The sequence below is a fragment of the Camelus dromedarius genome, chromosome 9, assembly GCF_036321535.1.
Source record: "Camelus dromedarius isolate mCamDro1 chromosome 9, mCamDro1.pat, whole genome shotgun sequence".
NCBI classification, from domain to species: domain Eukaryota; kingdom Metazoa; phylum Chordata; class Mammalia; order Artiodactyla; family Camelidae; genus Camelus; species Camelus dromedarius.
The window spans coordinates 37,031,232-37,057,401 of NC_087444.1; the positions used below are offsets into that span (position 1 = coordinate 37,031,232).

At 56.2% G+C, this 26,170-nt stretch overlaps 4 protein-coding genes and 1 long non-coding RNA gene across 12 annotated transcripts; 3 read left to right on the forward strand and 2 right to left on the reverse strand.

Moving 5' to 3' along the window:
- Positions 1-20: 20 nt before the first annotated feature.
- Positions 21-6,546, reverse strand: E2F4 (E2F transcription factor 4). The gene is made up of 10 exons (XM_031458281.2): positions 6,364-6,546; positions 5,837-5,946; positions 5,542-5,703; positions 5,173-5,216; positions 4,383-4,444; positions 3,859-4,156; positions 3,199-3,396; positions 1,315-1,362; positions 1,055-1,099; positions 21-955 (listed from the first exon to the last, which is right to left on the reverse strand). Exons 1-10 carry the CDS (start codon positions 6,496-6,498, stop codon positions 840-842), a joined length of 1,218 nt encoding a protein of 405 aa, XP_031314141.1. The 5' UTR covers positions 6,499-6,546; the 3' UTR covers positions 21-839.
- Positions 6,547-6,625: 79 nt separating this feature from the next.
- Positions 6,626-8,021, forward strand: LOC135322033 (uncharacterized). The gene is made up of 3 exons (XR_010382288.1): positions 6,626-6,737; positions 7,080-7,139; positions 7,246-8,021. It is a non-coding gene; the product is annotated as an uncharacterized LOC135322033 (long non-coding RNA).
- Positions 8,022-8,024: 3 nt separating this feature from the next.
- Positions 8,025-13,365, forward strand: EXOC3L1 (exocyst complex component 3 like 1). 2 transcript variants are annotated; one of them, XM_031458286.2, is made up of 14 exons: positions 8,025-8,234; positions 8,443-8,592; positions 8,798-8,973; positions 9,055-9,274; positions 9,840-10,452; positions 10,532-10,649; positions 10,777-10,902; positions 11,002-11,102; positions 11,212-11,277; positions 12,163-12,292; positions 12,413-12,535; positions 12,619-12,774; positions 12,866-12,990; positions 13,070-13,365. In XM_031458286.2, the coding sequence occupies exons 2-14, from the start codon at positions 8,547-8,549 to the stop codon at positions 13,257-13,259; spliced, it is 2,190 nt and encodes a 729-aa protein (XP_031314146.1). In that variant the 5' UTR covers positions 8,025-8,234; positions 8,443-8,546; the 3' UTR covers positions 13,260-13,365. The 2 variants fall into 2 exon arrangements, with proteins under 2 accessions (XP_031314146.1, XP_010977604.2); XM_010979302.3 differs by lacking the exon at positions 11,212-11,277 and adding an exon at positions 11,306-11,416.
- Positions 13,366-13,714: 349 nt separating this feature from the next.
- MATCAP1 (microtubule associated tyrosine carboxypeptidase 1) lies at positions 13,715-21,589 on the forward strand. 3 transcript variants are annotated; one of them, XM_010979306.3, is made up of 7 exons: positions 13,715-14,340; positions 16,557-17,182; positions 17,265-17,408; positions 17,697-17,829; positions 18,736-19,041; positions 19,136-19,233; positions 20,226-21,589. In XM_010979306.3, exons 2-7 carry the CDS (start codon positions 16,613-16,615, stop codon positions 20,388-20,390), a joined length of 1,416 nt encoding a protein of 471 aa, XP_010977608.1. In that variant the 5' UTR covers positions 13,715-14,340; positions 16,557-16,612; the 3' UTR covers positions 20,391-21,589. The 3 variants fall into 3 exon arrangements, with proteins under 3 accessions (XP_010977608.1, XP_010977607.1, XP_031314148.1); XM_010979305.3 differs by having other exon boundaries at positions 13,715-13,842; XM_031458288.2 differs by having other exon boundaries at positions 13,715-17,182.
- Positions 21,590-21,984: 395 nt separating this feature from the next.
- NOL3 (nucleolar protein 3) lies at positions 21,985-25,648 on the reverse strand. 5 transcript variants are annotated; one of them, XM_064489075.1, is made up of 4 exons: positions 25,573-25,648; positions 22,687-22,989; positions 22,219-22,524; positions 21,985-22,124 (listed from the first exon to the last, which is right to left on the reverse strand). In XM_064489075.1, exons 2-4 carry the CDS (start codon positions 22,979-22,981, stop codon positions 22,117-22,119), a joined length of 609 nt encoding a protein of 202 aa, XP_064345145.1. In that variant the 5' UTR covers positions 22,982-22,989; positions 25,573-25,648; the 3' UTR covers positions 21,985-22,116. The 5 variants fall into 5 exon arrangements, with proteins under 5 accessions (XP_064345145.1, XP_064345148.1, XP_064345146.1 ...); XM_064489078.1 differs by lacking the exon at positions 25,573-25,648 and adding an exon at positions 25,449-25,565; XM_064489076.1 differs by lacking the exon at positions 25,573-25,648 and adding an exon at positions 25,318-25,552.
- Positions 25,649-26,170: the final 522 nt, after the last annotated feature.

The following is a 26,170-nucleotide window of genomic DNA, read 5'->3' on the forward strand; positions in this document are numbered from 1 at the left end:
TGAAAGAACCAGATCACAGATAGCCTTAGGCATGGTCTTTATTCACTTGGACACTGTACAAATATTACAATTTCCTTTTGCTGCAAAAAGTATAAAAATAATCTTTATATAGGAATCCATTCGTTACTGCAAATCTTTCTAAATCTCTGCAAATGGCTCTAAATGAAGGTAAATGAATAAACAAGAGGGGGGCTATGAGGCAGAGGGAGGTTGGGTCAATCCTCAGGGACTCACCCGCCCAGATTCCTAGCTAGAGATCTCTGTCCCTTCCTGTTAGCATCCCCACTACCACCACCTACAGGTTCTCAGGGCCAAGAGGCCAGCAGAAGTGGGGTACACAAGAGGTCCAGAAGGAGCTGTAGGATAGGGAGTGGAAGGAAGTAAAGGAGACTAGAGGTGGTGCTGGTAAGTACCCATCCCTGCCCCATGCTTCCTTCTAGAAGACGGAGGGGCTGACAGATACAGGGCAGTGGGATTGGACAAACTGCCCTGTAAGGATGATGGCGGGTCCTTGGTTCTGTGCCACTGGGTGGCAGCTGAGCCTGAATTCTGGGAGGGCCCAGGGAGGGTACCCTGTGGGGGAAGGCCCCCCAAAAGGAGAGGTGAACACTTTGGCTCCACAGTGAAGGGAGCTAAGCCCCTTTTCCCTGCTCTCTCAGCACAGTACAGGTGTTGGTGCAGGAGTGGGACTTGTGGCCAAAACTGTGCAGTGAGGGAAGGTTGGGAAAGCCAGGAGTTTGCAGCTCTCAAGCTGTGTACGGGTGGGTGGGGGGAAGTCCCCAGGCAGCCCCCAGGTCAGACAGTCTGTGTCTCAGCCACAAAGGGCATGCCCCTGTCAGTCAGAGATTGAGAACAGGCACGTCAAAGAGGTCACAGACACCTTCACTCTCGTCCAGGTTGTAGATGTAATCGTGGTCTCCGGGGGGTGGAGAAAGGCGGAGGAGGGGTGCAAACACTGCAGAGAGCAACCGGCTGAGTCCTCAGGGCCAAGACCCCTCCCAGTAGCCACCCAAACCCTGCCCACACTCACCCCCCACCTTTCTGGGCCACTTACCTTCTGAGGACATTAGCTCCTCCAATAGCTCTGAGCTCATGCACTCTAGGGATGGAGGGAGAGCTCAGTTACATTCTGGCTCCCACCTCTCCACCCACCAAAGCCCATGAAGGGGACCACACCCACCCACCCATCAAGAACTTTGCCCTTTGCCCAGGGATCAAACACAATCATATGGTTCTCAGAAGGGCAAGAAAACAGCCCCAAGACCCAGTGAACTGTGCCCCTCACCCCAGCCCCAGAAAGGAACACCGCCTTACCTCGCGCGGGGTCAAAGATTTCTGACAGCTCCTTGGGGAGTTCCAGAACTGAAAAACAAGAAAGACATGCTCAAGGGCACAGATGTCCAGCCTAGTCCCACTCTAGCCCCTGCTTTCTCAGATCCTGTATCACCCACCCAGGGGCTCCACACAGCTGAGACGTAGGCCCTGCCCTAGGTCAAGATGACACTGTCTCTCAGGCTCCCCTACTAGACCTGAATTTCTCAGTGCCAAGCCCAGGGTCCCAAAGGCCTGCAGTAGGTAATTGGTACAGCCCTTCTAACTCAGAGGTTCTGAAGAAGGGAAGCAAACCCACTCTCTTTCTGGGCTCATCATGCATATCATCTGATGGCAAACACCCTGTCCATCCCTGCCCTTGCTAAGCACCTACTTGGTGCCATGCTCACATACCACACCCCAGGCCAGGTCACCTGACAGAGGAGACAGACTCTTAAATAGGGGTTAGTGCTACAGGGTGATGACACTGCTACAAAGGTCTGACTGGGAAGACACACATGGGAAACAGGAAAATGAAGCTGGAAAGGAGAGAGCTGGGTCACAAGGTATTTCATATTCCAGGTTTAAGAGTTCTGATTTTATCCAGGAGGCCTTAGGGAGCTGTTAAAGATACTTTTTTTTTTTTTTTAAAAAGCAGTTCATTTATTTATTTAATTGGGTTTTTTTGGGGGGGTAATTAGGTTTATTTATTTATTTTTTAATGGAAGTACTGGGGATTGAACCCAGGACCTTGTGCATGCTAGGCATGCACTGTATCACTGAGCTATACCCTCCTCAAAGATACTTTTGAAAACAGAAAACTGTCACAGTCAGGCTGCATTTCAGACTTGTCAGTTGGGGTAAAGAAGATGTGGACGTGTGGGAATGAAGTGCCTATTGGATGTGCAGAGGAACGCATGTGGACAAAAGAGGTAAAGTTCAGGCAAAAGACCTAGGCAAGACAGTGACTGGGAATACATCTACCCAGAACTGGGGGCTCCACAGGTGTGAAATGGGCCAGAGACTTGAAAAGCCAGATTTAAATGAACACCAGGGAGAGATCAGAAGGAGAAGTCATTAAGAGAGAAGAGCCAAGTGCTGGCATCACTAATGCCAAAGGAGAAAAAGAGCATCCACATGGAGCAAAACAGCACCAGAGCAAATCAGCCTAGAAACCCGCTGGAGCTGGCCATCAGGGCTGGGCAGCTTACTGAGAGCACTGGCGTGGCGTGGTGGGGGGTTGTGGGCTGTGTGTGTGCGTTATGGGGGGCGGGGGGGGGGGCCCCGACTGCTGCAACCTGAAGGCTGACTAGGGAACCGAGATACAGAGTAGAATGGAGATGACTTTTTCTAGGAGTCCAGACAGAGAGGATACAGGGAAGGTGAGGGAGGGGAACACAAGGGACGAAGTGTCATTCAGTGAGGAGAGACTAAGTGGTTCTTGTGAGCGGAGAAGAATGAGTCCTTAAAAAAGCAAACACTCAAAACACAAGATAGAGAAGAGACACCAGGCAAATGACATCACCTCTAAGACACTGCCCACCTTTGGAGCCTGAGGACCATAGCACAGCCCCTTCCCCAGGACAGTGCTCACACCTTCCTGAGACAGGTCCACGGGGTAGAACACAGGGCTTGAGGAAGGGCTAGGCAGTTCTGTGTCAACTCAGGAAGTGGGTAAAGGGGCACAAGCACCAAGCCAGAGGCCAGGCTCCTCCCCCTGGCTGGCAGAGCTCTGGTGCCAAGGCAGAGGTGGATAGCAGGGAGCTGGCTCTTGGGATGGCCAGCTTTGGCTGAGGAGACAGAACTGGGTTTGAGGCCCAAGTCTGTTTCTGACCAAGGACTGTCTGAGGCTAGGCTCTCCCTGTTCCCAAGAGGACAAGCACTCACCGCCTGTGGGGTCTGCCTTGATGGGCTCAAAGGAGGTAGAAGGGTTGGGTCCAGATGAACTGCTATTGCTGCTGCTGCTGCTGCTGCTATCCAACAGGGCAGAGGACTGCAGAGGCCGGGTGTCCAGTGCTGTCAGGCCCAGTGGGAGTGTGCTGAGCTCACCACTGTCCTTGCTATCAGTTCCAGGGCCGCCACTCACTGCAACCACATCCCCCAAACCCAGTCACATGGGGCAGGAAGTAGGACATTAAAGCTGGCCATGCTAGAACCCACAGCGAGAATGCGACAGTCCTGGTTCCTAGGCCCAAGGAGAGTTAGGCACTGCCAATCACTCACAAAGTGGTACCATGAAAATTAGTCACTGAAGGGGCATGAGGCCTGCAGGAGGGAGAATCATGGACACACCTGCTGTGACCACACATCAAGAGGGGCTGCCAGGGCCAGTGGGATACTGGCAGATCTGGGGGAAAAGTGCCACCACTAATGCCCTTTCACATAGTCAAAGCTCTGTTAAAAAGGGCTCATTCATTGCACTAGCAAGGAGAGGACAGCTGGGGGCCAGGAAAAGGACAAACCCCACAAGGTCTCTTCCATCACACAGAGGTATTGCCTCTTGGGCCCCAGAAATCACCCCATTACTAGCTTCCCGTTGTGCCTCACCTGTGATCTCAGCTGCTGGACTGGCCACCCCCTGAGCTTCGGTGCTGCCAGGGACAGGGGTAGGGGTGGTCACCTGGGGACTGCTTGGGCGTGAGGCATCCTGGGGTTGAGCCAGGGCAGGCTCGGGCAGAGGCGGAGGGGTAGAGACAGCAGGTGGGCTCTGGAGCAGATCTTCGGGTGGTGGCACAGGCACTGCCACAGGCGGCGAGCTCCATGCCTCCTTGTTCACCAACAGTACCTCAATGGGGCCACTTACACTCTTCAGGTGAATCTGGTACTTCTTCTGCCCATTGAGTCCCTGGAGGTAGAGGTTGAGGATGGAGGAGAGATGGAACTGGAAACAGGATTGGCCCTTGCCTGACCCTGGGCCAGGGCCACAGTGTCCTCTCCCACCCCAGGCTGCCCGTTCTCCTAGATAACCCCAAACCCCAGGCCTCCCCCTACCTGCCCCACCCGGGACTTATCAGGCTCCACAGCCAGCACCCGCCCTCAATCAACCCTGCCTGCCTGGGCTGAGCACCCACCTCTGGGATGGGCACCTCCAGGCTGGTGCCTGATGGGGCCCGGATGGCCAGAAGGGTGTCTCCTAGGATGACAAGGAGAATGGGTCAAGGCCCATGGGCTCAATCTGAGCTGGGAATGGGGGTATCTATCCCTTGGAGCAAGGAAGGAGTTCATGGTCTCCGAGGGGCTGGACAGGAGGCTTCATTCATCCCTTATGGTGGCTCAGCGGCTAAGGCAGAGAACTAAAGCTTTTCTCCTCCTAAGAGCCCAGGGGCCTGTAACTAGAAAATCTGGGTTCAGACAAATGAAGCAGAAGATTGCTGGCCATGGACATCTCCCTGATTGAAGGGGCTGCTCCCTAGACATAGATATTCTGGCCAAAGCCAATGTCCCTTCCCCAGAACCAGTCTGGGAAGTGCAAGATGGAGAAGGAACAGTTCCCATAACTACAATGCAACTAAACTAACTATAGATTGGAAGTTGGCATCATTGCCCCCTGCACACCAGCATTCACACACACTTTCTCCCTTGTATGATTCTGTTACATCTGAAAACTCATACCTAGGGGACAGTGCAGATAGGGGCTGACCCAGGGATCCAGCCCAGGATTCCCATATCCTCTCAGTATGGTTAGCCTCCACAGGGTCCAGTGACCCTCGAACCCAGGACTTACCCTGTCTGGATCTTCTTTGGGTAGGCCCCAGGAACCCTCTTAAGAGAAGGAAATCTCCTTGGGCACTGAGCTCATTGTTCAGGGCTGTGGCTCAGCCCAACCCCACCCCCATCTCCCCCTACCCAGGCTCTGCTCACCAGCAAAGCATCTGCAGATGTCCTCATGAGTCACGTAGGCCAAGGTGTGGGGGTTAAGGAGAACAGCTGATGCCCTGCCTACAGTGACAGATAGCAGACCACAGAGAGGACCCAGATCTTTAGCACAGCTCTGACATACATGCCCTCAGAAAAAGTCCTGAGGCCTGGGGTCTACATGGGGAGGTATCACAGGCCAAAACTGATGGGAGGGGAGAGGCTCTGAGAAGGGAGCCCAAGGCTGGGACCTGGCCAGGACATACAATACCATCCTCCCAAGAGGGACAGGGCCTAGGGGACCACAGAGCAAACCCAGCTGGACTAAAGAGCCCCTCATCCACTCCCCCGGAGCAGGGCCCAACAGGAGGATATCAGCTGTTCTGCACGTCCTCTGTGACATTCCGGATGCTCTGCTGCACCCACACCTTGTGCTGGTCTAGTTCTTGCTCCCGCTGCTGTAGCTCCTCGATCTCTGCCTTGAGCTCAATCAGCTTGTCCGCAATCTCCCGGGTATTGCAGCCAGGCCCCACACCCCTGAGCCCAGGGAGTGGAGCTGAGAGGGGCTGCCAAGAATCCTGGGGCCCATGGCCCCTGCTCACTCCTGCACCCCCCACCCCTGACACTTCTGGTAGGCGATCCCATTGCCCTCCCAGGTGCCCACACTCACTTCCACTGGATGCTATTCTTGGATTTTTTCTCGATCAGCCCAATACCTTCCAGCACGTTAGTAATGTCATAAATCCGCCGCTTCTGGCGCACAGCTAGGGTGTCAGCTGCCTGGCAGGCAGAACAGAGTGGGAAATGCTCAGCCTTACTCTCAGGTGAGACTTGGTCTGGAGTAGTCTGGAAAAGGGGTGGCCTGGATCCCAACCCTCCTCCCAGGCACTACAGCAGCTCAGAAGCGCGAGGTAGGAAGAGGCCTGGTGCAGCCTGAGCTGCTGTTCTGATGCCCTTCTCCCCACACCTGCCAGGAAGGGCCACGAGGACCAGCACCTGCAGCCCCAAGCCTGGCACACAGCTGATGCCCAATGGCCTCGGCTGAATGAATGAAACAGCTCCCAGCCTCCCTCCTGTGAGAAAGCACATGGATGGCAGTCTGCTCTCTGAGGGCTCAGTTGGGCCCCCCCGGGATTCCCGCTACCGGCTCAGGCCTGGTCCACCATCCCCTCTGCCGCCCCTTAGCCCGGGCCGCACCAGCTTGAGGTCAAGCACGCCGTCCTTGGCCTCCTGCAGAAGCGACACGAACTTGGTGGTGAGAAGTCCCAAGCTCTTCTCGTGCCGGCTTGGGGTGCCCGGGGGCGGCGGCGCCTGTGGCCCGGCCTCCGCCATCGCGCCCGCCCGCCGCCTCCCCTCAGCCAGGCCAGGCCAGGCCGGCGCCGCCGCCACTTCCGCTTCCGTTCCTGACCGCCCGGCCGCCGGCGCCAGCGTCGCTGCTTCCGCTTCCGCCCCACGCCCTCCCAGGGAATCTGGCAAAATTCCTCTCTGCAGACATGGCCGGAAAACTTCGGGGACCATCGACAAGTATCAAACCGCCGAAGAGGACGAAAATAACCCCTGGATCCCGAGAGGCAGGACTTGTTGAGGAAGGACGTAGAGAAAGTAGTTGGGCAACCCCAGCAGTAGAGAAGTGGGAGCCATGGGAACCTTCCTAACTGGTCAGCCTGCTTCAATTCCACTAACTGCCCCAGCCCCCATCTCAGAAGAGACCATGCTGCATGATGAACCCAATGTGTTTCCCCAAACCTGCTTCTAAAGGCTGCCCCACTGTCTTGAGATCACCCACCCTATTCCTGTCCCTCACTCCTTGCCAAACAGCAAAAACTAACTACATCTGTCTTATCCACTTGTCTCCATCCCCACTCTTCTTCCCCGATCCCCACACTCATCTTTCTCTTGTCTCCACACTGCAGTGCTCAGAGGCCAAGGAATTATAACCACTTTTCAACCAACGCAAACACGTTTACCTATGTGTAAGTATATGTAAAGCACTTAGAGCACTTCTGGCGTGTGGAAGGATTCTGTGTTCACTAGTATCATTTTTTTAACATTGTCGGTTTTTATTATTGTTTATTTTAGGTCAAGTTCTTTGGGAAACAGACTTTGAGAAAGCCATCTGCCTACAGGAAGTTTACTGATGAGTCACACTTGTAAGGGAGTAAGACAAGGAGAATTAGGCAGAGGAGAGAATTTAACTGTGATGCAGTTATAATTGAGGCCTCAGCCCATCCTACTAGGGGCTGTGAAGCTGGGGGACTCTTCCAAGGCATTCCAAGGCAAGGGTACCTGGCCTTTATACCCTAACATGGAACAAAAGACTTGGCTATGAGACCTCAGCAACCTACGTTTCTGGCAGCTAAGGAAATGAGTGTCTTTGTCCTGAAGGGTGGATTTGGGTGGTAGCCAGTGTCTGCCGCAGTATTACTACCTAGTAGTCCCTTCCATGGCCCCCTTTATCTCAAGATAAACATAGCTTTCATAGCCATTCCACCACTCTCCTCCATCACCCACCACACACAGCCTGTGGTCTCTTGCTCCTCTGCAGAAGCACACACCCACCTCTAAAGGACCCTTCAACAGTTTCCACACCGTGATGTTGTCTGCACCCATATTTGCACACCTTGCTCTCCACCCAGTTGGAGCTGCTTAGTTCATGTTTGTGCCCAGAGCACTAAGCAGTCCTGGAATAGGCTGGTCAAGACTCAATGACCACAGGGAGTATACACCTCCTTCCCTGAAGGAAGTGGCGCCCAGCCCTCCCCACCCTGTCCCACGGTGCAGATGCTCTTTCCTGTTGGGAATAAAGTACTAGAGACTCAGCTTCCTTCCTTTCTACGTGTGGCCTTGGGGAGGGCGGGTCTTGGAGGGAGGAGAGAGCTCCTGGGCAGGGAGGTGGGACAGTGGCTTCTTTGGGGAGAGGAATTCTCCTGCTGCACACCGAGGTGTGGGCCTCATGAGCCAGTGGAGGGAGTACCCAGCTCTGCCGAGAGGGAGAAGGGGAGAGAGCCATCCTCAAGGCCAAGGCCATTTGTGAAAGAGGGAGAACTGGACACTCCTGGTCAAGCCTGGTGAGTTCCGTATCAAACTGTCCTCTGCAATTCAGAGCGGGAGCAGTGTCCAGTGGAGTCCCATGCTTACCCTGCCTCACTTGGCATCTGAGGGGCAAAACTGAGAAACCCAGGAGGCAAAGGCTTCCCAGGTGCCTCCCCATCATCCCCGCCTCCCTCTCATTTCCTGAAGAGGCTGGGCAAGAACCTTCCTCCTCCTTCTCCAAAGGGCCTAGATGGAGGCTGCAGCTTAGAGGAGCACCCACTCTGCCTGCTCTAACTTAGACCTTCGATCCCACTCCTACCTCTGCTCCAGCTCCTCCAGGGCCTGCCATGGACTCAGCAGCCAAGGACAAAATGCAGCCCACAATTCCTCCCGGTATGAGCCCTTCTGGCTAGGCTGATGGGGGGATGGCGGCAAGAAAGATGGGAATGGTGGGGTTGGGTCCTCCCTGCCTCTGGCTGGGGCTCTAGAGGGCAGGGAGACAAGGGGACTGCCCTGGGGTACAAGCTGAGGAGTAGGAAGGGGAGCAGATTTGGCAGCTGCTTCCTGCAGGCCATGCCTAACTGATGCAGCTGCCCAGGCTCTTCCTGCCCAGGGCCTGAGTGGCCGGAGCAGGAGAGGGCGGAGCAGCTGGCCCGGGGTGCAGCGCTCAAGTGGGCCTCTGGTATCTTCTACCGGCCAGAGCAGCTGGCCAGGCTGGGGCAGTACCGCAGCCGCGAGGTGCAGCGTACCTGTTCCCTGGAAGCACGCATCAAGGTGGGCATCAGGCAGGAGGCAGGCATGCTGGGGGTGGGCTGCAGGCCTGGCCAGGCCTCACTACCTGCCTCCCTCCCACAGTCGGTGGTGCAGTCATACCTGGAGGGCGTGAAGACCGGTGTGCGGCAGCTGGCCTGGGCCCTGGAGGCCATGCAGGGAGCCCGTGAGGCTCTGAGCCAGGCCCATGGGTTGCTCCGGGGTATGGCTGAAGCTGCACAGACCCTAGAACCCGTGCGGGAGCAGGTTGTGCAGCACAAGCAACTGTGGGCTTTGTCTCAGCTGCTGCCTCGGCTGCGAGCCGGTAAGTTTGCAGCAGTCCTGGGCCTCAGCCCTCCAACAGCTAGTCACCAAACACCATCACTGATCGAGGGGCTGGGGCACCAGTGGGAGACTGCATGGAGGGACACACCAGGGACCTTCCAGAGAGTAACTTGGGCTTCAAATGGCATATGAAGCAGGGTACATATTAGTTCATTCTGGGGTTCCTAAGCAAGGGATGTCTGAATCAGAACTGACACCCAGTCAAGTGGCTCTGGCCACTCTGATTGTTAATTTATTGAAATAGTTCTCTAACAGAGTGAATGAATAGCTACTGGCATGCCCCTCCCCCACCCTGCCCCAGTTCTTCCCTGACTTCCCTCCAGGATCCCTGACTTCCTCATGTTCCTTCAGCTCAAGGGTTTACACCTGGCCCACCATGGCGGCCCTTCCTTTCAGGTCCTTTCAGATTGGCCAATGCTCTACTGTATTGTTTACTAAGTATTTTATACATCACTCCAGCCCCAGGGTCTTAGCTTCCACTGCTGTGCCTACTGCATATGTGGGAAGGCTGAGACCCAGAGCTGTCTCTTCTCCTCCCTGCTTAGTGCCAGCTGCAGTGGCCCACACACAGACCCTGATTGATGCCCAGCGGCTCTTGGAGGCATATGTGAGCCTTCGGGAGCTAGAACAGCTGCAAGAGGAGACGTGGGCACCTCTGGGGGGCCTGGAGTTGCCAGTCTTTGAGGGACTGGGTCCTCTGGCTGAGGCTCTGGGCCAGGCTGTGGAGGCAGCTGCAGGGGCTGCAGGGCGGCTGGCACGGGAGGACCCAGCCCTGCTGGTGGCTGCTGTGCGTGTGGCAGAGGTGGATGCTGGGCGCACAACTTCTCTGGAGCAGGCCCCTCGGGACTGGCGGCAGCGCTGTTTGCGGGCACTACAGGAGGGCCTAGAGCGGATCCACTTTGGGACACTGCCACAGCCTGGACCAGGGGCACTAGCAGAGTGGCTGGAGGCTCTGAGGGTGGCTTTACCAGCTGAGTTGGCCACAGCTGAGGCACTAGTAGCACCCTGCTGCCCACCACACTACAAGGTAGTCCAGCTGTGGGCCCACACCCTGCACAGCAGCCTGCGCCGCTGCCTGCAGCAACTTCTGGAAAGGCCTGAGCTGGGAGCTGCTGATACCTTCACCTTGCTGCAATGGGCACTGCATGTATACCTGGGGTCGGTGTCCCTGGGCCAACGGGAAGTGGGTGGATCAGAGGTGGGGGGCTCAGTGTAACACTGGGGCACCCATCTCCAGGCCAGAAATGATGGGGAGCCTGGAGTTAGGGCCTGAGGCTGATGTGTCCCATCTGGAGCCCCTCCTGACCCTGGAGAATGTCGAGCAGCTAGAGGCAACATTTGTGGCCAAAGTCCAGGTAAGTAGTTAGGGCCTGGGTCCAGAGAAGTTCTGCCACCAGCTGTGGGGTTTTATCTGCATGTCTACCTGTCTCTAGCTGTGTCAGTGCCCTGCTACATCCTGCTGCTCCTTGCTCCTTTCCCCAGGCAAGTGTGACCCAGTGGCTTCAGAAGGTACTGGATGGGGAGGCAGCTGAGTGGGGCAGAGAGCAGGAGCCCGACACAGACCCATCTGGCTTCTACCACTCACCAATGCCGGCCATCGTGCTGCAGGTGGGTGAAAAGTGGTGAGGCAGGTGGGCAGACCTCATGCGGAAATAGAAAGAGAGCAGGACTAGGATTCTGCTGATGGCTGCCTATCCCTGACTGTAGATCCTGGAAGAGAACATTCGTGTGGCCAGCATGGTCAGTGAGTCACTGCAGCAGCGGGTGCATGACATGGCGCTGTCAGAACTGAGCGCATTCCTGAGGAGGTCTGCGAAGGCAATGACCCACTCCCAACCCCTGACCCTGCTCCTGGGGCAGCCTAACGGGGCTCTGAATGAATAAGGGACACTAGCGGAAAGGGGCTCCTTCATACAGGGCCTTGGGTATCTTGGAGATGGAGCTGGTGTACCAAGGACTGGGGATGTGCAAGAGTGACCACAGGTACAGGAGCCACTTCTGTCCTTTGCAGCTTCAGTGATGCTCTGATCCGATTTTCCCGAGACCACCTCAGGGGGGAAGCAATGGTCCCTCATTATGTGCCCTACCTACTGGCCACCCTCAACCACCAATCAGCACTCAGGTACCAGGAAGCCCCCATGTAACCCCACCTTCAGTAACTCATTATTGAATACCTATTAGGTATGGACCCAGCCTGCACTACGCCATTAGGAATTTTGGACTCACATAGCCCTGGGGTTCTAATCCTAGTTCTACTAATTACTAGCTGTGTGACCTTGAGCCAGTTACCTAATCTCTCTGAACCTTGCTTTTCTCACCAGTAGTATATAGGTAATAATAGGTGTTCTGAGAATCACATGTGATAACGGATATGAAGAACCTCCAACAGTACCTAGCACATAGTGTCAATTATTCATTCAATTAACAAATGTTTATCAAGACCCTACTCTGTGCCAAGTAATATCTGGGGTTACAGCTGTAAACAAAACAAAAATACTCCCTTCTTCTTGGGTCTTATGTTCTTTGGGGTGGGGGCATAATACGATGAATAAGTTAATTACGATTTTGACTCCCTCCTGAGTGGGATTAACTCTCTCCTCTTACCTAAACAGACACCAGAAGACATGACTTGCTCAAGGTCACATCGCAAATTAGCGGCAGGTCCAGCTGGGCTGTGTCCCATCTAGCTTGCTGAGCCCACCACTCCCAGCCTCAGTCCACGCCCCAGGCCTTTACAAGTGCAGGGAGCCGCCCTTCTTGACCCTCACGCCACACACTGGCGCCACTAGGTGGCGCCCAGGTGGCTAGACAACGGAGGGCCACGCGGGCCTTGGCCTTGGTCCTGAAGCCTACTTTTGGTCCGTCTAGCTCCTCCTTGTCCGTCCTGCAGCCCGACTGGGTGGCTCCAGGGGCCTTGGCTCCGGTGGAGGCAGCGCTGGACGAGTTGCAGAGGAGGATCTGCCGCCTGGTGTTGGAGGCGCTGCTGTTGGAACTACAGGTGAGGCTTCAGGTGGAGGTGGGGGTGCGAGTAGGAGATACAGTGTATTATGAGGAGTCTCCCCGGGGAATGCCGGGTCTGAGTCGTCTCTCCAGCCGCGTCTCTGACCCCTGCTCCCAGCCCCTGTTCGCGGCTCTGCCCTCGCGTCAGTGGCTATCGAGCCCGGAGCTGCTGGAAGGGGTGTGTGAGCGGACGGCACGCTTCTGCCAGGACTTCCGACACGTGCGGAATCCCGCAGTCCAGGTGCTTTGGGGCGAAAGGCTGGGGAGAGGGGAAAGCACGCATGGGAAAGGTGTCCAGGACCCATTTGATCGTGCTCCCTGCAGCTGCTGCTGGCGGAGGCGGAGCGTACCGTGGTGCTGCAGTACCTACGTGCGCTAATGCAAGGCCGTCTAGTGTGCCGAGGGGCTGACGAGCGGACCCAGGCAGCCGAGCGCCTGCGGCAAGATGCCGCCCAGCTTCGGGAGCTTTTCCTCGGTTTGGTGAGAACTCGTTGGGCTAGAAGATGGGCGGGAGTCTCAGTGGTTGGGTAGGGGCCAAAGGCTGGCGCGAGATCTACCCCTATGTGCTCAGGGTCTGGAGGAGAGCGTTCAGTGCGCGCCGGTGCTGCTGGCCCTGAGGGAGCTGCTGAACCTCCGCGACCCCACGCTGCTTGGCCTTGAGGTGGCGGGCCTGCGGCAACAATTTCCCGACGTGAGGTGCGAAGACGGGCCGGGAAGGGAGGAGGGACCTGGGAGAGGCTGGCTGGGGCTGACTCACCTCACCTCGTACCTGTAGCGAGGAGCACGTCTCTGCCCTCTTGGACCTGCGCGGGGACGTGTCCCGAGAGCAGCGCCTGGCCGCACTCAGCTCCCTGCAGGTCGGCCCGCAGCCCTCGCCTCCCACTGGTCGCCGCGCACTCTTCAGTCTTGTGCCAACACCTGCGCCCCCGCCCTCCTCCTGCCTCCCCTCAGGGTCCTGTGCTTGACTCCTAATTGCCCGCAGAATAAAGCCACGATCCCCGTACACCTGAATTGTGTGTGTTGGAGAAGGCGGAAATGAAATGAATGTGCCCGCGAAGTCAGGGTGTCCACAAGCAGTGACACACCTAAGGTATCTTGGCTCCGGTCCTAATATACCGCTGCGCCCCTGCATCAGCCCTTTGTGTGGGCAGCGTACCCAAGTACTTGGGCTTCCGCCGCTGTATGCGGACTACATCCCCATGTATGCGCGCAGGGGCGGTGAGCTCCGGTCTCCACCGCCCCTAGTCCCACCGCGGAATAGCACCTGAACATTGGAAATCCACCCAGCCCTTGTGGAGGAGGCGGGCTTAAGAAAACGGCCCACCAAGGGGCGTGACCTGGTGGTGGACACCTCCCCCTCTGCTCTGCCCGGCCCCACCCCGAACCGTGTTCTTTGGCGCGTGCGGAGATTGACGCGAATCCGCAAGCCTTCCTGTGAGCGTGCGCGCGCCCGAGTGCGTGCGTCACCGCGTTGGCTCCCGCGGGCTGGGCGGCCAGCGATCGATATTGTGGAGCGAGAACTACAGCGGCGAGAAGAGGAGCGAACAGGTGGGGGCGCGGCGCGCGGATGGAATCCCCTCACCCCCTAGAGGCCAAGAAGGCATTCGACGCGACCCCTCCTCATCTACCAGGGAACCCCAGGCTCCATTGTCTTCTGGCCCCGCCCTCCATTGGGCACGCCCTTTGCCCCATCCCCCGCCACTTATTGGCTGCAGGTCACGCCCCTCCTCGATCTCCCCGTCCCCATTGGCTCCTCTTCCACGTTATCCTCTCCCGGAGTTTCTCATTGGCGCAGGTCACACCCTCTTATTTGTCACCAGACTCCGCCTTCAATCTGGGCTCCTCCCACAGCCATCTTTCATTCATTCTGCGTCTAGGCCTGGGTGCTTGGGTCATGGAGGTGAATCAGACCCGTCACTGCCCTCAAGAAATTCAGGGGATGTTGGGGGACATGGACCTAGGTTCCGACAGTGACAGCCTAGGGTGGTAAAGAAGCCGCCTAGGCACTGGGAGCCTCTAAGACGCTGGGAAGGCTTCCCGGAGGAGGTGAGGCCTAAACCCAGCCCTGAAGAATGGTTAGGAGTTTGCTGTAGGGAGACATTGGGAGGGCATTTTTGGCAGAAGGACCTGAGACATGAAAGAAACAGACATATTCTGGTAATTGCAAAGAGGTAGGTCAAATGAAAGAAGTGGAGATGAAGGGGATTGAAAAAAACAGAGGCCTAGAGACCAGTAAGGAATCCAGAGAAGTGTATAGTTGAGGGGAGGGAAGCCTGAGGCCTGAAATCTTTTCAAGCAGCTTATCAATAGGCAGAGTGCAGGGAGGTGGGGAAGAGGGGGAGGGGATCAGATCTAGATGGGGAAGAAAAGTGCAGGGAAGGAATGATTCCATTTCTGACAAAGAAAAGGGCTCTTGGGTTCTTTCGTTTACTGAGCAACTGCTCTGGGTCAGGTACTGTTCTGGAGACACAGCTGTGAACACTTAAAAGGGGAAAACATAACTAATCTTCGCATATACTATACTTCAGACAGTGATTACTGCTTCAGAGGACAGTAGTGTGGGGAAAGGGAGGTTGTGGTGGAGAGGGGAAGGGAGGTTTCCTATTTTATAAAGGGTGTATTAGGCAGGCTTTTCTAATAACATATTTGTACAGAAATCTGAGGAAAGTGAGAGAGTGACCCTTGCAGTTATATGGGGGGAAAACATTCCAGACAGGGGACATGTTCAGTTTGAAATGCCTGTATACATTCAAGTAAAGATGTTGAATTGAGAACTGGCAATGCTGAAGTTTTTGGAAGAAATCTGGGCTCACATATTTAAAACCATGAGGGTAGATGAGATCACCTAGGGAGTGTGCATAAATGGAGAAGAGGAGAGAAGTTTCCAGGTTCAGGGCATTACAGTGTTAAGAGGTCAGGAAGATAGGGATGACCAGAAAGGAATACCAAGAACAAACAGCCAGTGAGGTGGGAGGACTGTGTTCCGGTGTATTTGGGAACCAAGTGGAGAACGTGGTCAAACCAAAATGAAGTGATTAACTTTGTCAGTTTCTACTAATTAAGATGAAGACCATTGGTGACCTTGGTCAGATCAGTTTTGATGGAGACTGCGGGGGGAGCCTAATTGGAGAGAAATTTAAGCAAGAACAGCAAGGAAGAAATTGGGAACCAAGTATAGATGACTCGAGGTGGTGTGCTGCCCTGAGGAACAGTGGAGCTGGAAGAGTGTGGTGTCAAGTGAGGGTTTTGTTTTTTAAGATGAAAAAATAACAGCATGTGTTTATCTTTTTTTTTTTTTTTGTAATGGAGGTCTTGGGGATTGAACCCAGGACCTTGTGCACACTAAGCATGTGCTCTATCACTTAGCTATACCCAGCTACCACCACCCCCAGCTTGTGTTTATGCTGATGGGAAGAATTCAGTAGAAAGGAAGAGATTGATGATGTAGGAGATGAAGGAGAGAGGAGAAATGCTGGAATTGCGTCCCTGAGCAGGCAGGAGAGCTTGGAGGCTGGAGCCTTCAGTCAGTTTCTGGGGAGAGACTGGATTGGACTGAGCCATAGTTCAGATTCAGGGGTGAGTGTCCTGACAGTGGCCTTGGATGACCACTAGGAAGATGTCTCTGATAGGGGACATACCAAGGACTGCCTTGGATTTGCTGAATTTTCCCTCTGTACACCAAAAGCTGATTCTAATTTGGATTTGAACAGATGGCCCAGAGAAGAGAGAGCATTCCAGGTGGAGGGACTGACATAAGCAAGGGACATGCAGGCATTCAAACTGAGGCCCAATGGGCTGAAGGAGATGGGTGGAGCTAGGTGGGAGGGGCGGGGTGAGACTGAGAAAATGCCATAGGTAGAAGGCAGGTATAAGGTAGTGAGATCCCCTCATCCGTCATCCTAGCAGCTGAGGCTACATTGTACCAGCTTCCAGTCAGGGTGGGTGCTGAGCACAGGGATTAAATCATGAGTAGGTGCTTATGCCTTGCTCACGGGAGCTCACAGGCTAAGGGGATTTGAGTAACCACCATCCTGGTAGGTGTATAAGACTCTTCCTCCAGCTTTGCCCCAGTCCAGCTTGCTTGGATGAGCCTGCTGGAGGGGTAGACAGTGGGATGGAGGTAAGAGGGCAGGTGAAGAAGACCTGGCATCAGGTTCTGGGCCCATCAAGTGCCTGGCAAAGACAGTGTGGCGCACAGGGCCTGCTGGTCCTCATGCCACACTCACTCATGTTGGCCTCCATATGCCTTTCTGTGTCCCCAGAAGTCAACAGTGTGGGGAATTGGAGTGATCTGGCTGGATGTGACCCCCAGAACAGAATGGTGCTGGACTCAGGGGCTCAGGTGTATGAGCAGACACCCCCCAGCCCACCAGCCAGTCCCTCATCCTTGGGCCGTAGGCTGAAGCCCTCAGACCGAAATGGAACAGCACTGTACCCCTGGTCTCAGTCTCTGGCCTTGCCCCTGGCTGTGTCTGTCCCCTCAGCCCTGCGGCCCAGGCCTGAGCTGCAGCCCTTCTCAAAGCTGCACTTGGGCCACCAAGGCCACATGCGTCGCAGTGAGAGCACCTACACCATAAACAGTGCTGGTCGGCAGGGGAGCGGCACCCAGGGCCGGGCCACACCTGGACGAGGCCGGAGCCCAGGTGGGGGCACCCTGCGGTCTGCGGCCTCCCTGCCTCACATTGCTAAGACTCGAAAGGATGCAGGCCGTGGTGCCAGCAAAAGCCCCTGCATGTTGGTGGCTCTGCGGCCAACCAACATGGACTATGAGCGGGACAAGTTCTTCCAGTCCCAGTACACCTACAATCCACAGTTCGAGTACCAGGAGCCCATGCCTACGGCTGTGCTGGAGAAGTACTGTGAGGCCTCTGGACAGTTCATCCATCAGGTCAGTCCAGATTGCCCACCTCACCCTGGCTCTGACCATCTGAGAGACCTGGCCTTACCCACTACTGTGGCCCTTTGTGCAGGCAGTTGGCATCATTGAGGCTGTCCTGGAGAAGTTTGGCACCTATGAACACTTTGAGGCTGCAACTGGGGGCCAGCTGCTGACCAAGTGCCAGATCTGGTCCATTGTGCGCAAATACATGCAGAAGGAGGGCTGTGTCGGGGAGGTGAGCTTGCCCTGCCTGTGAGGCCCCTTTTCCACATGCCCCAAACCAGGCTGCCAAGTTGGCAGTGCCAGGCCCACCTCCACGCTGTTGGAGCTAGTGACCACAGGCAAGCCCATGTCCCTGTCCCTGTCCCTGCCCCAGGAAGGTGGGAGCTGCCACTGAGCAGAGGTGGGAAAGGGTGGGTGTCCTGGCCAAGTGTCCAACCTGGCTTCCCTGTGACATCAGTGGGTCTACCTGCACACTGGCCCCAGGGCTGGTGTCCATGGCTCAGGGCACTGCCGCTTACAGGTTGTGGTGCAGCTGAGTGAGGACCTGCTGTCCCAGGCAGTGATGATGGTGGAGAACAGCCGACCAACATTGGCCATCAACCTGACTGGAGCCCGCCAGTATTGGTTGGAGGGCATGCTACGGCACGAGATAGGTCAGGGTGTGGGTAGGTGGGTGGGTGGGTCTGTAGGGGTGAGATGGGGTTGGGACATGGGGGGCAGTGAGGGGCTCCAGTAACCCCACCCCTTTTCTTTTTCCCCCTTCCCTCCGGAGGACAGGCCCCTTCCCTTCGTGAGCAGCTACTTCTTCCCTCTGGCTCACAGAGGTACATGCCTGCCCACTCTCTGGGCTCACTCTCATCTCTTGTTCCTTTTGGGTATCTTTTCTTCCCTCTACTTCCTCTTTGATTTTCCTTGACAGGGGGGCAAGACTGCTGAGGCCCAGAGAGGCCAGAGGGAGGACCCTAAGTGTCCCACTAGCCCAGCCAACATGCAGGCCTTCCAGGGTGGGTGGAAGTTCAGATCCTGGGAATGGAATTGGCTGAAGACACACTGAGCTGGGTTTAGGAGGGGATAGTCCAGGCTGGAAAGGAGAGCTTGGGACACTACTATTATTTTTTGCCTGGCCCTCCTCATCAGGAATCCTGTTGCTCTGGGCAAAAGGTGGTTTTTGCTGGGGACATCAGCAGAATATGGGCATTGCGCCAGATGTGGGGCCAGGGAGGTATATGAGTTCCTGCTCCTTTCTAGGGGTTGGGGGGCAGTGTGAGTTTGGGAGATGTGTGTGTGTGTGTGTGTGTAGCCCTGGACAGGTTGGGGAGGATTCTTGCATGCGAGATTCTGAATCCTTGCATGCGAGTTCACCTGAGGAGGGTCTTCATGCTGCCTAGGGTTGGGTGAGTATGAGTTTGGGGTCGAGGGAACTTGCGTGAGAACCTGAGTTTAGGGGCATGAGGATAAGTGAGTCATCAGCTACAGGTCCAGCTGGGCATAGCAGGGCCCAGGCCAGGCAGATGGGTCCCCTGGATGCCTGGCCAAGCGCAGCCTCCTACTCCCCTCAGGTACCCACTACCTTCGGGGTGTGAACAACGCGCGGCAGCCGTGGCACAGCGCTGAGGGCCGGTTGCAGTACGGGTTGCGGCCAGCAAACCCCACCGAGGAGGGCCTGGCCAGCCTACACAGCGTGCTGTTCCGCAAGCAGCCCTTCCTGTGGCGCGCAGCGTTGCTCTACTACACCATCCACCGCGCTGCGCGCATGTCCTTCCGTCAGCTCTTCCAGGACCTGGCGCGCTACGTGCAGGACGCGGATGTGCGCTGGGAGTACTGCGTGCGCGCCAAGCGTGGCCAGACAGACACTTCGCTGCCGGGTGGGCGCCCACGCTGGGGGAGTGTCCTGATCTAGGGGGCAGGGGGTTAGGGTGGGGCTTCGGCCTAGGGCTTACCACCCTCTGGTATCCACAGGCTGCTTCAGCAAGGACCAGGTGTACCTAGACGGCATCGTGCGCATTCTGCGGCATCGCCAGACCATCGATTTCCCGCTACTGACCTCGCTGGGCAAGGTGAGGGGCCACGGGCCTTCAGAAGTCACAGCCAGTTCTCCCCATCACTTCACTATTCCCTGAGCCTCTCATTGGGTGCCAGGCCTCTCTGGGGGAGTGTGGGTGGAGGTGAGCACAGGAGATGAAATGACAGTCTGGCAGCCAATAGTAGAGACCCAGCCCACAGGTGTGTGTGTGTAGACACTGCATCTCAAAACAGGTGAGCCTTCCAGGCTAAGGGAACAGTCAGGAAGGCCTGGCCAAGGAGACTGGAGAAATGGCCAGGGACCAAGTCCCTGGCACTGGGTATCTGTGCCAGACTGAGGAAGGTGTACTTCATCCAAAGCAGTGAGGAATCTGAGAGCTTTAAGCAGAAGAGTAGCACAGATGTTTGCTTTAGAAGGCTCCCTGTGGAAGGGGAGGCCCAGGGAAGGGAGTGCTGGGAGAAGAGGAGGAGGCCTTTCCAATCACTCTTGCAGAATTGATGGTAGTCTGGCCTAACCTCTCAGAGGCCATGCAGTTGGAGAGGGAGGGGCAAGCTGGAGAGATCTTCAGAGAGTGGAATCCTTTTTAACTGAGTGGCCACTCTGGGAGAGTGACAGATTCTAAGCCTCCTCCTTGGAATCGACCTAGGGGACTGTGAAGAGGGTGAGGCTGGCATAAGCTGGGACATAGGAATTCAGCATTGGATATGGGGAGTCTGAGGTGCCTGAGAGATAGCCAAGGGAAGGTGTTTGGAAGGCAGTTGGATACCCAGGTTTGGCGGTGAGGGGGGAAGCTGGACTAGGGACAGGAGTGGGATTGTAGGGCACAGATAATAAAAGAAGGTATTGAGAGAAAGAGCAGATACCTAGGACTGAGTCTCAGGGTACACAATGTTGGGAGTGGATCAGGAGGGCAGAGAGAGGAGTTCCAGGAACACAGGGCTATGGGCTGTTGCAAGAGAGCTGGGAGCAGCTGCCTGAAAGCATGGACATTCTGCCTACCCCTGAGGCCCAGCTTCCTTCCTGCAGGTGTCCTATGAAGATGTAGACCACCTTCGGCCCCATGGGGTGCTGGACAATACCCGGGTGCCCCACTTCATGCAGGACTTGGCGCGCTACCGGCAGCAGCTGGAGCACATCATGGCCACCAACCGGCTGGATGAGGCGGAGCTGGGCCGCCTGCTGCCTGACTGATGCTGGTTGAAGGCTATAGGTAGCAGACCTGGACAGAGAGGCCCTGGTCAGAGGGCTCCAGATCAGCCCCCAGAACATGAAGCTGTCTGCTCTGTGTTTCCAGAGCCTGGGTGTTTCTTGGGGAACAGGGAGGGCAGGAGCATCTCAGGAGGGACAAGTGGCAACATCAGAGAGTTTGTGTCCTTTGCTGGCCTTACTGGGGCCTGAGGGCCAACAGCAGCATGTCAGGCAAACTAAGTCTGCCCCCCTACCTCCAGCTGTCTGTTGAGCAGAGGGAAAGCCTGGGGGCAGGAAGGAAGCTGATCATGGATGGGGGTGGGGGTGGTTTGGGAGTAGAAACTTATCCTTGCATGAGATGGCTTTGGGTGTCTGCATACTCCAGTCATTTCCTCCCCCACCTGGCCCCTTGGTGCTCCTTCAGCTTTCATGCTGTCTACCTCTCACTGGGTCCTGGTGGGGGTCTCCCTTCTCCTGGGGTGATTGCCTGAGTGTGAAGTCTTGGCTTTCACACAGACTCAAGGGGCAGGTATCCTGGCAGTAGAGACCCAGCTGGGCTGGGGTATGCTTTCCAGCATTTTGCCTCTCCCACTGTCATGTATTTATTCCTTGTTTATGTGCTTTATTTCCTGGGGCCGGGAGGCAGCAGTTTCTGAAGGTTTGGTGGAGGGAACAGGGCTCCTCTGGAAGGCACCAACTGTTCCTAGCTCCACTCTTAGCTCATACACACGTGCACATGTGCACATGTGCACACATACCCACGGGCCTTGTGAGTCGAGCCGAGAGCCCACTTGGCCCTGCCCTCACCCCCTGAACTGGCCTCGCTGTCCCTATCTTTGCCTACACACTCATAGATGGTGTTTGGCAGAGGCTGGCATAGTCTGGCAGCAGCCACAATCAAGCCTGAGGGGCAGGCCCCTAGTTGTTCCAAGCCCTGAGCCCTTCCTAGACCAGGAGTGGCATCGAGATGATTGTTGCTTTCAGTTTCACCTCAGAATCAGCTGTGTGAGGCTGACCCAGTCCCACTCCCACCCTTGGCCTTAGTTTTCCCATCTGAAAACTCGTGAATGCAGCTGAAAAGTTCTTATTCATTTAGTCAGTGAATATGTATAGAGCACCTTCAATGTGCCAGTTAACTGGCCAGAACACGTACTGAGCTCCCAGTCCTTAGAGAAGCCAATTAAAACAACAATTACAGTGAAGTGTGTGGGCTCTGTCTACCCAAGATCTCTTCCTCTTTCTCCTTATTTCACTTCCCGAGGCTGTGAGCTCTAGCGCTCCCTAAGTGGAGAGAAGTCCCCCTTTCCTGGCTCTCTGTGCCAGACCCAGGGGCTTTCACGGACTGGGGCTGGTGACTGCACATGACCTCAAATGGTTCATGAGAATAAAAGGGCCTTGGAGCAGGGCCCGAGAGTGTGGCCCTTGTCCCACTGGGGACCTGGGTCTGGGATCTCCAGTGGTGCAGCTTGGGCTATTGAGGATGGAATGGGGCTGAAGAATGGGCCGTGGGCACATGGCTGCCCAGATCACTGGGACTTAGAGGCACAGATCCACACCCTAGTTCCTGGGCAAAAATCTAGAATCACAGAGTCCAGGCTGACCCTCCAGAGTTTATTAACTTTCAGTGGTACTGGGCCAGGTGGAGCCTTGTTGGCACCTGACCCCAACAGGGCAGGATCCCAGATCCTATCCTGCCAGGGCGTAGAACAGCCTGACAGCGCTATGGCCTTCAGGAATCTAGAGACAACGGAAGGGGCGTGATCAGTCAGGTGGAGCCCTGACCTTCGCCTCCCAGGCCTCGCCCTCCCGCCAGGTTTGGGTAACCGCACACCTTCAGACTCGTCTCCTGCCTCAAAGTCAGGTTCCGGCTCCAGTTCAGGCTCTGGTTCTGCCTCTGCCTCTGGCTCCGGATCCATTTGGGGTTCTAACTCTGGCTCAGCCCCTTCAGGGGCCTCAGCTTCTAGCTCCGGCTCGGGTTCCTCGAGGGTTCCAGAGTGCGCTGCCTCGGAGTCCTCAGGACCCCTGGTCTCATCAGAGTCTGAAGCTCTAGGTAGCCCAGGGCATGCGGTCCCTGAGCCGGCTGCCTCAGGCGTCCAGTGGCCTGGGCATGGAGGGTCGTAGCTTCGTTCCCGGTAGCCTGCAAAGGTGGGACTGCCTTAGGTTCAATTTACCCCACTGCGTTTTCCTCTGTACACGTGTGGTTCTTTTCCGCAGACCGCAACTCCGTGCCCCCACGCCCCTCCTCACGCCATGCGTCCTCCTTAGGTCTAGGCCCCGCCCCCCCCCCCCCCGCGCTCACCGGTGCCCACGTGCTGCCAGTCCCAGGCCGGGTCAGGCGCGCGCGTGGTACGCTGGGCGCAGCTGAGCAGCTCCTGGCAGGCGGCCTCGCCTTTACTCTGAACCAACAGCAGCAGGCGGCGCACCCTGCGCTCGGCATCAGGCAACGCATCCAAAGCCTCGTACTCGGGCCCGGTGAGAACGCCGCGTGCCAGAAGCGCATCCAGCAGCAGCCCTGAGTCCGCCTGCAGTGTTTCGACTAAGCGTTTCCGCTCACGGTCGATCGTCTCTGATGGCCTCTCCTGCGCGTTGCCCATGGTGGGGCCTGCAGGGGAGGTGGGGGTAGATAGGTAGTGGGGGGCCGGAGCTCCCCTGCCCTTGATTTCTTTCCCAGGGCCCCAGTTAACACCTGTGGCTGGGGTTTAATTTCACCTCGACCTCGGTGGCCGGCGGCCGGACAGTTCCGCGGCACAGCGAAGGACTCATTCTCCAGCCTCTCTCGCCGCTTCTGTCTCCTCAGGCTTCTCCTTCGGTCCCTAGGTGTCTGCTGTGGCTCTCTTCTCCTCTACGCTATCCCAGGAACCTCTAACAGCTCTCCTCAAACAGGACTTCCTCCTGAGCCCCCACCACTTGCAGATTCCGCATGGATTTAGACCTAGTTTATCCCAAACCAACTTCTCTTTCCCAATCTGCTTCCTGAACTTAATGAGCAGAAAGACCTACGATTGATCCCGATACACACTCAGCTTGCATTCAAGTCCTTTCCAGGCTATCTGCTGAATATTTCTGTCAACTGCACCACTTACTTAGTCTAGCCTTTCACTTCCAGCCTAGACTTTGCAGAGCCCCAAATCCCCCCCAAAGTGCTGAGAGCCTCCCCTGCTCCTCTCACCTGCTAGAGAAGTCCAGACGCCTTATCCTGACCCTGAGGTCCTTCTGTCTAGAACAGGCCCTGCCCCTGCCCCCCCCCCACCAATACCACCACCATGTTGTAACCCTAACGTGGTCTCGCAGTTTCACCTGGTTCTCTAATATCTGAGGAGGGATACTTCAGTCTTCGCTCTGACCAAGATCTCCTGACATCACCTGAGACCAGACTATCTCCTTGCTGCCCTGGGTATGATTCACAGCCTTCATCTTGAAGTACCTAGGGCTCAACTCATGAAAGCTACCAGCAAATGCCAAACTTTCACTGTTTTCCTCCATGCACTGTCCCATTTTGAGAGACTGTCTCTACCAAACAGCAGGTGTTAGGCAGAAATTAATCTGCTTTGTTCACTTATTAACAAGGACAATGGCCCACCTCCTTTTGGGTGGTCTGACCCAGGCAGCAAGGCCCCCGGCATTAAGGGGCAAATAGGTCAGGCCCTGGCCCACACCCTCTCTCAGCCCATCTCCCCTGGCCTTCCGTTTGTCCATACAGCACCTCCTTCAGGGTCCCTCCTCTACCTCCTTACCTGGCTCTAGGTCTGGGAGAGCGGATTTGGTCCTAGTCCCTATCCTGCCTCCCAGGTCTCTCTCACTATCTGGTGTTGTGTTATGCCTCTCTGGTCATTGCACTCTTCCTAGCCATTCTGAAATGTCAGCCCTTACCCCAGGCCATGAGCAGGGACCAGAAATACCCTTTGTCTATCCATCTCCCTTCATGTCCCATCTGTGACAAATGCTGCTCCCCTCCTCTCACTGAGTCTCATCAGCATCTCTCTCAACCCCACCATGGTCACCTCACCTCCTATCACAGTCTGTCTGAGTACCTCTCACTCCCATCCCACCACCCCCGCAGAATAGTGCCTCTGACAACTCCCTGGAAGTTGGGCTCTTGTCCCCATTTTACAAACAAGGAGACAGGCTCAGAGAGACTAAGTGACAGAATTGGAATCTGACTTGCTCCAGCCTGAACTACAATAGGTCTCCTGCCAAGCAGAATGTCCACCATAACTACCTGTCGCCCGACCCCCACTGGCCATCAGAGAGAATCCAGACTATCTGGCCTGGCAGCTATAGCGACCTCCCACCCCATGGATGGCCAGGCTTTCCCCTACTTCCCTCCGTCACTCAGTACTGGGAGAACTCGCTAAGCCCCTGGCACTTCCAAACCAGATGCTGTTGCCTAGGCCTGGAATACCCTTCCCTCCTTCCATGCTGTGGGCCCATCCTCCAAGACTCAGATGTCCCCTCATCCACAACAACGCCTGAGTGTTCCAAAGGCAGAATGGTTCCTTCTCCTCTGCACCCCAGTGAACAGCATATACCCTCACTGACATCACTGCACTGTATATACATGGACCCTCTGGCCTCTTTACCTGGGGCTTTCAAAGACGGCCCCTCCAATCACAGGTCCAGGAAGGGAGAGAGGACAGAACCTACTCTCTACAGGTGCAGAAAGGGAAGGGGCAGTTTATATTGGCCCTTCCTTCTCTCTCACTCCTCCCCCCGTTATTTTCACATTAGCCTCCTCCTCCCGTTATCCAAGTCCTGCCCTTTGTCCTGTTTGGACTGCAGAGACCCCAGCTGGTCTGGGTCCTCTGACACTAAATGCTCAGAAATGAATTCCAAATTTATGTCCTTCAATGGTCACAGCTCAGATTCTTCCTGGAGCACCAGGCAGCTCCAGGAGCGAGGTGGAGAGGAAGATCTTGGCCGCCCTTCCTACCTCGCTGCGCGCGTTCTTTTGCTAAGGAGCGAAGGTTGTGGGAAAGTGCCGGAGCCTTAGAGCTCGTGCGACCCCTTACATCCCCTCCACCCAGACCCAGTGCTAGAGTCCTGCGGAGGGGAGGGTCTCACAGACTTCCTTCGGGCGCGGCTGGTGGTGGTGGGGCGCGGATTTTGCCTAATGTCAGTTTCTCTTCCCTCCCCCAGCCGCAGGGGTGGGGCTCCCAGTCCGTGTCCTCCCGGCCGCCCCACTCACGGGTCGATCCTCGAGCCTCGGCGGGGCAGGAGGGGCCAGGAGATGACGAGGCAGAAAGGGCCGGGCAGGGTGGGGATGGGAGCAGCAGCTGCGGTGGGGCGGGGCGGCCAGTACTGCCGGGAACCGGGAAGGGGTGGGGAAAGGGGGGCGTTCTTCGGACGCGGGGAGGCAGGCCGCAGAGGCCGCGTACCGCCTGGGCACGTACACGTAGTGGGCTTTCCCTCTCAACCCCGCGCGCGCTGGGTGAGTCAGGGAGAAGACAGTTCAGCTGGCGTCCCCAAATACCCCAGCAATTCCCAGGCGTTTTACACCTACTCTCTCGTCGACCCCTCTCTGCTTGTCACAGATAAGGCTCAGAGAACGAGACCAGCTTACGCAGGATCACAGAGCGGATGCACTGCGGAGCTGGGTGGGACCCTAAAAGCCCCCGCTTCCCGGCGATCTCAGTGACCGCGCGCCAGCCCTGCATCCAGACCCGGAGGACAGGGGCCTAAGCAGGAAAACTAGGGGCAGGCTCCTCAAGCACCTCCACTCTCCAGGGGTTCCTTGATTAAAGATTAAAGTTCTAGGATCTGGATGCTTCTTTGCCTTTTGGTTT